The sequence below is a fragment of the Poecilia reticulata genome, linkage group LG19 (genome assembly GCF_000633615.1).
Source record: "Poecilia reticulata strain Guanapo linkage group LG19, Guppy_female_1.0+MT, whole genome shotgun sequence".
In the NCBI taxonomy this organism is placed as follows: Eukaryota; Metazoa; Chordata; class Actinopteri; order Cyprinodontiformes; family Poeciliidae; genus Poecilia; species Poecilia reticulata.
The window spans coordinates 1,223,473-1,233,211 of NC_024349.1; the positions used below are offsets into that span (position 1 = coordinate 1,223,473).

General features: G+C 41.4%; 2 protein-coding genes across 2 annotated transcripts in view; both read left to right on the top strand.

The window, feature by feature from the left end:
- LOC103481055 (protein kinase C and casein kinase substrate in neurons protein 2-like) overlaps positions 1-5,843 on the top strand; it is an 11,708-nt gene extending 5,865 nt beyond the window's left edge. Inside the window, exons 4-10 of the mRNA XM_008436308.2 lie at positions 521-741; positions 1,355-1,510; positions 2,670-2,845; positions 2,924-3,044; positions 3,843-3,910; positions 3,989-4,068; positions 5,499-5,843. Of these exons, the coding sequence (XP_008434530.1) occupies positions 521-741; positions 1,355-1,510; positions 2,670-2,845; positions 2,924-3,044; positions 3,843-3,910; positions 3,989-4,068; positions 5,499-5,611 (935 nt within the window). The 3' untranslated portion in view covers positions 5,612-5,843. The remainder of the gene's footprint in view (positions 1-520; positions 742-1,354; positions 1,511-2,669; positions 2,846-2,923; positions 3,045-3,842; positions 3,911-3,988; positions 4,069-5,498) is intronic.
- A 1,322-nt stretch (positions 5,844-7,165) lies between these two features.
- LOC103481150 (circularly permutated Ras protein 1-like) overlaps positions 7,166-9,739 on the top strand; it is a 12,998-nt gene continuing 10,424 nt past the window's right edge. Inside the window, exons 1-4 of the mRNA XM_017310681.1 lie at positions 7,166-7,269; positions 7,379-7,472; positions 8,772-9,041; positions 9,622-9,718. Of these exons, the coding sequence (XP_017166170.1) occupies positions 7,207-7,269; positions 7,379-7,472; positions 8,772-9,041; positions 9,622-9,718 (524 nt within the window). The 5' untranslated portion in view covers positions 7,166-7,206. The remainder of the gene's footprint in view (positions 7,270-7,378; positions 7,473-8,771; positions 9,042-9,621; positions 9,719-9,739) is intronic.

Below are 9,739 nucleotides of genomic sequence, written 5' to 3' on the forward strand. Positions count from 1 at the left end.
AGCTTCAACTAAATATTGTGTTGTTGCTCTTTAGCATTAGCTTCAACCAAATATTGTGTCGTTGTAGCTCAACATTAGCTTCAACTAAATATTGTTATTGTTGCTCTTTAGCATTAGCTTCTACTACCTACCTTGTTTTTGTTGCTCTTTAGGTTTAGCAGAATAAAGTTTATGTTTGGTGCTTCCGGTTAGCGCAGCTAGCTTTTTAGCTTGTGTTGCCGACCTCCAGGACGTGGATATGAAGTAGCTTCAGTTGGTTTCGCTGTTAAATGTGGCAGAAACTAAAGGAAATTCAGTTTTTCTCCCCTTTCGTTGTTCTGCTTTAATCCTTTTCTTCAGACTTTCATGAGAGATTTTCCCAGAGGAAATCGGATCCATAAACGGACTCTCCTCTGACCGTGACTCACCTCCAGGAGGCGCTGCTCACTCTCTGCTATGTTTGCTGCGCAGGGCAGCAAACATAGCTGCCCTGCGCAGTGCCCTCATCAGGCCTGGCAGTGCCCTCATCAGGCACTGCCAGGCCTGATGAGGGCCTGGCAGTGCTTCTTCGCCTCCACCGAGCGCCTGGCGGCCCTCCACTCCTCCATCTCGCAGTCGCTGGTCGCAGAGGAAGGAGAGCGGGTGAAGACCTGGCAGAAGGAGACGTTCCCCAAAAAGCTCTTCTGTGGCTTCAAGGAGAGCCACGACAACAAAACCAGTTTCTCACGAGCGCAGAAGCCCTGGTCCAAGAAGCTCACCAAGGTCCAGGGCTTGAAATTGATCAGTTCCTTAACATTTTCCCAAACCCACAGACAACGCTGGAAAAACACTAACTGTTACCAAACTGCTGGTCTACTGGAGTACACATGAAAAAACTAAGTTATAAGTAACTTGTCAACAATAGTTTTGACTAAAATCATCTCAGTGTTGCCAAAATGGAAAAACTGACAGCATCAATTACCTTGAACACATCACACTGCAAAAACACAACATATCACCAAGTAATTTTAGTCTCGATTCTAGTGCAAATATCTTAGTACAGTTGAAATAAAACAAAACAAACTGACAAGTTTCTGACTTTTAACAAATAGAGATTATTTTAGCCATTCTGAGTGACTCAAAACTAGAAAAGTTTGGCCTGATTTAACTTCAGACAGAGAGAAAATATATATTTTATTTATTGTATTTTGAGTTTGATCTTTTATTGTAACTTTTGAGCCTGAAGGTAAAGTAAAATCTTGATTTATAGCCTGAAAATAAACTCTTTCATCAAACAGTTATCACGTTTTCCAGCTTCCTGCTGTCAGAACTGATCCAACGTTCAGCTTTTCCCATCAGAGGCCTGAATGCGGCTCTGTTTGTTGTCGCTGCGCAGCTGGAGAAGGTCCGGCTGGCGTACCACAAGGCGTGCCAGAAGGAGCAGGCGGCGCTGGAGAAGGAGAAGCAGGCGAACGACAACCCGGCACTGAGCGAGGAGAAGAAGCTGAAGATGGCCGAGGCCAAGGAGAGAGCCGCCGAGGAGCGAGAGAGAGTGAGACGTCAACACAACCGGTTTACTTTCAGCGTCCCTGATTGAAAACATGAAGCGTCGCAGCTGCATGCGGCCGCATTTAATCTCCTGGGAAAGCCTGAGCTTGAAGTTTCGGCCTGCGGCGTTTCCCTTTGTTATTGTTCCTGAGCTCAGTGTTGATGGAGACCGGCAGGGGAACGCTGCGAGATTAAATCCATGGCTGCAACGTCTCCTGCTGATCACAAAGGCCTGTTTTCTTCCTGAGGTCAGAGAGACGCATGACAAACTCTGCAGGAAGTGACATCACAGGCCATTACACACGGAAAAAATGATGAACACCAGAAAACACACGTTTAGATTTATGTCAGAAACTTTCTAGAAAAAATTGGAATAAAATAAAAAACTTGAAAAGTTGAAAATTTGCGACTTTTTGAACTAAAAAAATTTCTACGTTTTTTTCTTGAACTTCTGTGACCTCAAAATTTCCGATTTTTTTCCTAGCAATTTTTTGTCTTTTGAAACAAAAAAATTTCTAATATATATATTTTCTTAATTTAAATTTTTACCTTAAAATGTAATATTTACCTCAAAACTTAACATTTCCTTTCAAATGCTTACATTTCCAAATATTATCTACAATTCTTTTTAAGGTTTAATTGGATCTGCTGGCTGTTAGCTGATAGTGAACTGACAAAGTGGGTAATGACAGAAGACCTGGGTCAAAGGTCGCCAGGCTGGGAATCGAACCTGTGACAAACTACGGCCTTTCTGTGTGGGTTGTGCTTAACCCCTGCGCCACCGCAGCACCCCTCTAGAATTATTTTTTAATTATCCTCAAAACTGGAGTATTTTCTATCAATTTTTAATTTTTAAATTCAGAAATTTAAGAATTTTTATTGAAATTTTTCTGAAATTAATCTCAAAATTTCAGTTTTCCCCCCAAAAAATTTAAGTTAAAATGTACTTTGTTTTTTCTAGGTATATTGACCCTGATGCACCGTTCTAGTTTAGCAAATGCTTGATTTCCCCTAAACTAATTTTCCTGGGTTAACTGGTTATGAAGCACTAACTTGGTTTCTGTGGAGGTTTGTTACTGTTACTGAGTTCAGTGTTGCATAGATGATTAAATCCATCGTTAGAAGGTCTGTGGTTGGTTATAAGGGTTTTTTTCTCTGAAAAGGTCAGAGAGCGATATGAGAAAGCTCTAGAGGAAGTGACGTCATACACGCCTCGCTACATGGAGGAGATGGAGGCCATTTTTGAGGAGTCGCAGGAGGAGGAGAGGAAGAGGATCAGCTTCCTGAAGCAGGTCTTCCTCTCCATCCACAGACACCTGGACATCACCAACAACGAGAGGTGAGACGTTTTCCTGTGGGAACGCCTCGTCTGCAGCACGATGAGTCTCCATCTTGTCTTCTTCTTCTTCTTCTTCAGCGTGAAGGCGGTTTACAGCGAGCTGCATCAGACCCTGATGTCCATCGATGAGCAGGACGACCTCAAATGGTGGAGGAGCAACCAGGGACCCGGCATGCCGACCGACTGGCCCAAGATCCAGGTACCGGCCGATGAAAGGAGAGGAGTCCGGTCCGCTTTGACCCGACTCTGGTCCGTTAGCCTATAAAGTCGGTCTGGTTGGTGAGGTGTAAACGCTAACCGACCTCTGACCTCTGGTCCTCCAGACCTCAGTATCGCTTCTGAGGAAGTGAACTCTGGTTCGGTTTGAATGTGAACACCAAATGGACCAGAGACCGCTCCACAAACAGGAAGTGGACTACAGTGCAGGGCATTCTGGGTAWATCCAACCAAAGCTAACATGCTAGCCTAGCGCTAGCAGCAGAAATGGCTCCTGGTCTTTAGCCTAAAGAGAAATCCTCCAACCGCWAAAAWMMWCMATCTTGTTTCCATCTGGTGAAGAAGGAAGTTGCTCTCAGYGTCTTCVGAGGTTTTTGTGTCDTTTCCTTCAGTGGTTCTTGGTGCAGCGCCCCCACAGGCCAGGAGGGGAACAGGTTGGTTTGACTCAGAGCAGCTGGAGGTGGAGCAGATGTTCTGGTTCCAGTAGAACCGGGTCGACTGGACCATCAGGGGGGAAAAGAACATTAAAAACAAAAACCTGAAAACTTTTATTGATTTACTTTTGGATTTTTTTGGTGGGATTGTGATTTTAGCTAAAAACTGGAATCAAGTCCTGTTCATGTTCAGGATTCCAGAGTTAAGAGGTCAAAGGTGAACTTTGGAAATGTTTATTTCAGTTTCAGAGACTTGTGAAGGAGAGCCACTAACCATGGAAGACGTGTTTTCATATTTGCGAATGAATTATCTTGCTGAATCTTTTTGCATTCGGTCGTTTTTCCAGGAATGGGTCCCGCCTGTGAAAAAGCTGAAGAGGAAACGGAGGAACCAGAAAGGCAAAGAAAGTCGTCCGTAAGTCACCAAAATCCACTTTTCACACGTTTCCCTCAGCGTGGGGTTATTTCTTGATGCCTGTACTTCCGGCTGCAGCGTGATGATTGGCGGCGTGAAGGTCAGAGCGCTGTACGACTACGTGGGAGAGGAGGCGGACGAGCTGTCCTTCAGAGCAGGTGAGAAACGACCACAGGAAGTGATGTCACTCCTGAGTTGAAGTCGACCTTTGAAGCTGAATTAGTGGACAGTGCAGAGCGGCTTGTTTTATGGAAGCATTTTCTGTTTTAATGAAGTTTTATTTACTCACTGGTGTCCAGAACGTGGAGCCATCTGCAGCCTCTGGACTGATTTCTACAATTCATCTTTTTTTCTAACGATTAATTAGAATAAAATGTATTAATTAGATTTAAAAAATGCTCATTTTTCCATTTAACCATGTAAGTGGTTTTTATACAGTATTAAGAATACATTAAAAAAAATTCAAATAGAAAAATGTTACGAGTCATTTTTAATAAGAAACTTAATGTTATTACCTAAAAGTCAGTAACAGTGTTCATTTAGTGAATGTTTGTTTGTAGCAAATAAAAACATGAAAATTTCAGGTGTTTCTGCTGGACATCACTAACAATCTGCTTATTGATTAGCTGATTAATAATCAGTAACAGGTGCTCAAGAGATTCTTTTCATCGAATTTGAACTGTGTGAAGCTAAAACTGCCAGTTGAGTCAAATATGAAGGATTTTTAAAATCTTAAATGCAAAATGTTCATATTTTTTAACAGTTTTTGCCCAATTTCTGCAGACTAAAAAGTTTTTATAGTCCAGATAATGATTAATCTCTTACTAAATTAGTTGAATCAATTAACCACAATTAACCTGATTATCCACAGAATCAGCAGGTGTCTGAATTATAAAATGTGTTTTATATACATTTCATTTCTTTCATTCATAATAAATATAAACAGCTCATGTAACTAACAGAAATCGCGACTGAAAGGAGAAAAAGAAGCAGAGATTTATAATCAGACGATTTCAAATCAAGAGCTGTTGCCTTGCAGCAAGAAGGTTCTGGGTTCGATTCCCAGCCCCGGTCTTTCTGCATGGAGTCTCCATGTTCTCCCTGCATGGTGGGTTTTCTCCWGGTACTCCGGTTTCCTCCCACAGTCCAGAAACATGACTGTCAGGTTAACTGGCCTCTCCAAATTGTCCCTAGGTGTGAGTGTGTGTGTGCATGGTTGTGTGTCTCTGTGTTGCCCTGCGACAGACTGGTGACCTGTCCAGGTGACCTGTCCAGGTGACCCCACCTCTCGCCTGGAACGTTGGCTGGAGAGGAACCAGCACCTCCTGACCCCACTGAGGGAAAAAGGGTGCAAGAAAATGGATGGATGGATTTCAAATCAGCAAAAACAAAACATCAGCTCAAATCTGAATATAATGAAGTGACACTCAAATTTATTCTAATCGCAGAAAGAAATTCAGAAAGTTTTATCTCACCGTTTATTCCATAAACTCAAATGCGTCGTCGCCGGTCTGAATTAAACGTTTTAAAAATCTCGTGTTTTCTCTGTTTGGAGGAGCTTTGAAACATTCCTGCTGCTGTTCTGCAGGTGAGACGTTCCTGAAGGTGGAGGAGGAGGACGACCAGGGCTGGTGTCGGGGGGTGCTGAGCGGCGGGAGGGAGGGGTTCTACCCCGCTAACTACGTCGAAGTCGCCGAGTGACGACGTTTTTACCCACAAAATGTTTGTTTTCTTAATGCCTCTGAAAGCGACACATTATTAATATTTCTGATGGAAGATGTTCATGTCCACAACCAGCTGATTCTGACTTTTAAAACCTTCAAATTCTAACTTATTATGCAGGTTAAAGGGGCAGTAGTATATTTTTTACTTTCCATCATGTTTTAATGTTTTTCCCTCATCAAAAACAATCCTGGAGTGTTGCTTTGGTGTTTGAGAAATCATTTAATCTCCATGGCAACCATTCAACTGATAAAATGCCTGTGTGGACCTAGCCCCGCCTCCAAGGCGCAGCTCCTCCCCCACTCAGCTCCTTCAGACTAGCCAGCAGCAATTAGCAAACACTTGGTGGAACTGCGACATTGGTAAAAACGTTACAAGGGAGCCATGTTGGGATGACTTTCTGGAGGAGGAGCTTCAGAAAGAGCAGGAGTTTTTAAAGAGACAGAGGCCCAATTTCAAGGCGTTAAATCAGGAAGTCAAATTTCTTTGAAGTCACATTTTATATATGTAACATTTTTTAACAACTGAAAGTAACACAATGTATTAATTGTGCTCTAAGGTGGCCTCTGTTTGCCTGGGAAACACATAGTACTGTCCCTTTAATTTAAATTTGGAGTGATGTTTGGTCTGGATGTGTTTCCGTATGAATCTGTTTCTGCATGTTTGTAAAGAAAAATATTTATTTTCTTCCACCATAAATGAGTTATTATATCTCACTGCTGACTGTTTACAACATTCTGCATGCAATGTGAATGTTTACCTTCTGGGAACACAAATGACATATTTAATGAGTTACATTTCACAATAAAAGCATCCTTTTGCTTGATGGTATGTGGCTTTTAATGAGAATCTGTAAAATAAAGTTAAACAAAAACATTGAGCATCATTTTTTTGTCAGTGTTTCATGTTGGGATTAACAGATTCAAAGGTTTTTTCTGTCGACCAGATTTTATTTTTTACCATTTTTCAACATTTTTTATTATAAACACTAATCTATTTGTCAATCATAAAATTTAAGTACAAATATTATTTGCCGTCCTTCATCTTTCTGCCTGGCTGCCAGTCAAATTAATCAGCTGCTTTATTCTTCAGGTGTAGCGAGAAAGAAATGGAAAAGTTTCCACTAAGTTTGTTTGGCTGACTAAAGGAAACGAGCAGCAGGTCGGAAACTGCTGCAGAAAACGCAAAGAGACACAAATATCCACTAAAATCAGAAGACATGAGGCAGCATTTACGATGAATGGGTGTAATAATGAAGAGGGAATAAAAGTAAAACAAGACATTATTATATTTACATTGTAGATAAAAAAGCAGGAGTCCATTTTTTGCCATAAACAGAAATAACTTCCCAAGGAAAAACTCGCAAATTTTCACGTCTCAGAACTTTTCTAGGAAAAACATGGAAAGTTTCACAAGTTTTCTAGGAAATGTAAAACTTTTGAATCTCCGTTTATCCGCTGAATCTTTGACTCTTTAGTTTTGTGTCGAGTCCTGAAGGTTTAACTCGGTTCGTTCCCGTCCAGTTTCAGGTTGAGATAAAGATCCGAGTCGTTTAGAGAAACCTGTTGGACAAGATGTCTGAGCAGCAGACAGACTTCCTGCTGCTGTGTTCAGATCGACCCAAAGCCTCTGGCCCTGTGAGTATTTGCTTTTCACAGCTTCCAGGTTCTGAATGGAGCGGTTCTGGTCGGGGTTTCGGCTCCGAATCGGGATGGTTCTGACTTGTTCTGTGTGTTTGTGTGAAAGCCGATGGAGTTCGCCTGCGGGTTTGTTTACGTGCCGCCGTCGCTGAGCCGGAGGGAAGTCCAACGATCCGGCGGCAACGCAGCCAAACGCTCAGGTAGCTCAGCTCTGCTCTCATCACTCACAGCTACACAACCCGTGACCTTTAACCTCACCTGAACCTGTAGAGAACAAAGCCTGGAGGGGTTTTACTGGAGGGAAACTAAACTTGGCGTTTCTGGATTTTCCTTGAGCTTCTCGAAACTGGTTGGTAAGAAAGAGATGAGTAACAAACAGCTACAGTCAGGTGCCTGCTGAGTCACCAGGTCAAAGGTCATCCAAACACTGAGCATCTAGTATTTATAACCGTTTATTAGGGCCATTTTAAATGGAAAAACATTTGTAAGTTTATGTCAAAAACGCTGACATTTTGAGATTAATCTCAAAAAGTTTCTAGAAAAAACTAGAAAATTATCTGAGCTGAAAAGATTTGTATATTAGGAAAAAATAATCAGAAATTTTTAGATGAATCTTTAGGTTTTCTGACCTCAAAACATCTGTAAATGTCCAAGAAAGGAATAAGAGATTTTCAGATTAATCTCTGAACATTTCTAGAACAAACGTCTCTATTCCTGAGCTTCAAGTTTAAAAAAAAAATTATTTTAAAACTCTGGATATTTCTAAAAGTCAACATTTTTTCACTTTACAAGCTCAGAAAATTTCCACGTTTTTTTCTATAAAATATTTGATTTCTGAGATTCTTTGACAGAAATTCATTCCTTTTTGTTTCCATCTACAACGGGCCTAATGCGTCGATGTGAGCATTTTATTTATAAGGATTTGTTTCCGTTTCTTTGTTATGTGTGGGGTTGTGTGAAGTAGTGGCAGGTAGTCAGTATGTTCCAGAGTGGAGGTGGGTTTGATCATCTGGTTGATTTTAGTGTAAATATCTGCGTGTTTATAGTCCGGTAGGATGTAAATAAGTGGATTTAACTTGTTTTTTTATGTGGTTATTCTAAGCCCTTGATTTAATTAAGTTAACAACCTTTTCTAATATGTAAAATGTTGCTAGAAGTGAAATAATCTCCCAGTGGAGCAAATACTTTTTTAAAATAAGAAATTACTGACGTAAAACCAACTCTTACTTCTTGCTGAAAAGTTACTTTAAGTTGGTTTTGTCTTATTTCAAGTGTACTAAAATATTTGCACTAGAAATGACCAAAAATACTTGGTAAGATTTTGTGTTTTTGCAGATGTTGCCTGTGCGTCAGATTTACAGCTGTACTGGAAAAAAGCAGATTTAACGGTTCTGGGTCGTCTTTTTAGGTTTTGGGGGTTTTAGAAAATGGAAGTTTGTTCTCCTTTTAGTTTCTGTTGTAAAAAAACAATGGGAATATTTTAAATGTTTCTTTTCCAGCACTCCTTCCTCCGGTTAAAGCCCTTCGTCCTCGTCCTCGTACTCCTCCTCCTCCGCCCCCCACCCAGCCTGCCGACCCTAAGGTCAAAGCGCCGCTGTCTGCTAAAGCTTCGTCTCAGAAAACCTCTGGACAGCAGGAGAGAAACCAGGAAGTCGGATCCTCCAAACCCGTTTCTCTCTTCTTCAACCATCCAGAACTTCAGCGAAGACCAGAGGCGGATTCTCCTCCCGCAGGATCGGCTTCTCCAGCGGCGCCTTCCAGAAAGATCGGTACGGACGTCATCGTATCCATTTACGAAGCTACGTGTGCTAAACGTTTTCAAAGCTAGCAGAAACTCTGGAGCGCTAAACAAACAGTTTCCAGATTGGTGAATTAGTGAAAGTGTTTCCACCACTGCTAATCTGAGCATAACTGTGTTTAAAACCCTGTTGAGCCGGATTTTTGAGCGTCTGCCTTTATAAATCTTCCTTATTTTAATTGTAAGTAGTTCTTTAAATATCCTGTGAGATGATATACTTACCCATGTATCCATAACAACCGGAACTTTCAATATCCAGCAAGTTATTTTCGCAATATACAGTATATTAAACGAGTGACCCCCCGATTAATTACGCTCTCTGCAGCTGCGAAGTTTCCGTATTAACCCGATACTTGCTGGAAATGCAACGTCTCCCCTTTCAGAAACCGTTGGAATTTTTCAGATAGCGCTACGTGTGGCGGAATTACGATACTGCAAATTTAGAGGTGTCGGCGCCGACATGTCCAGTCTAGAAGGGTTAAAACATGGATTAAATCTATATTTTTGCCCTGAATTATTCCTGTAAACTCCTCCTGTGTTTTTTCGCACAGCCCTTCTGCCGCCATTTATCAAACCTGATTCCTACAAACAACCCGAACCGCCTCAAACCTCCAGCAATCAGTCGCTTTGGTACGTCAACACCAAACATGAATCCGGTCCAAGCATGGA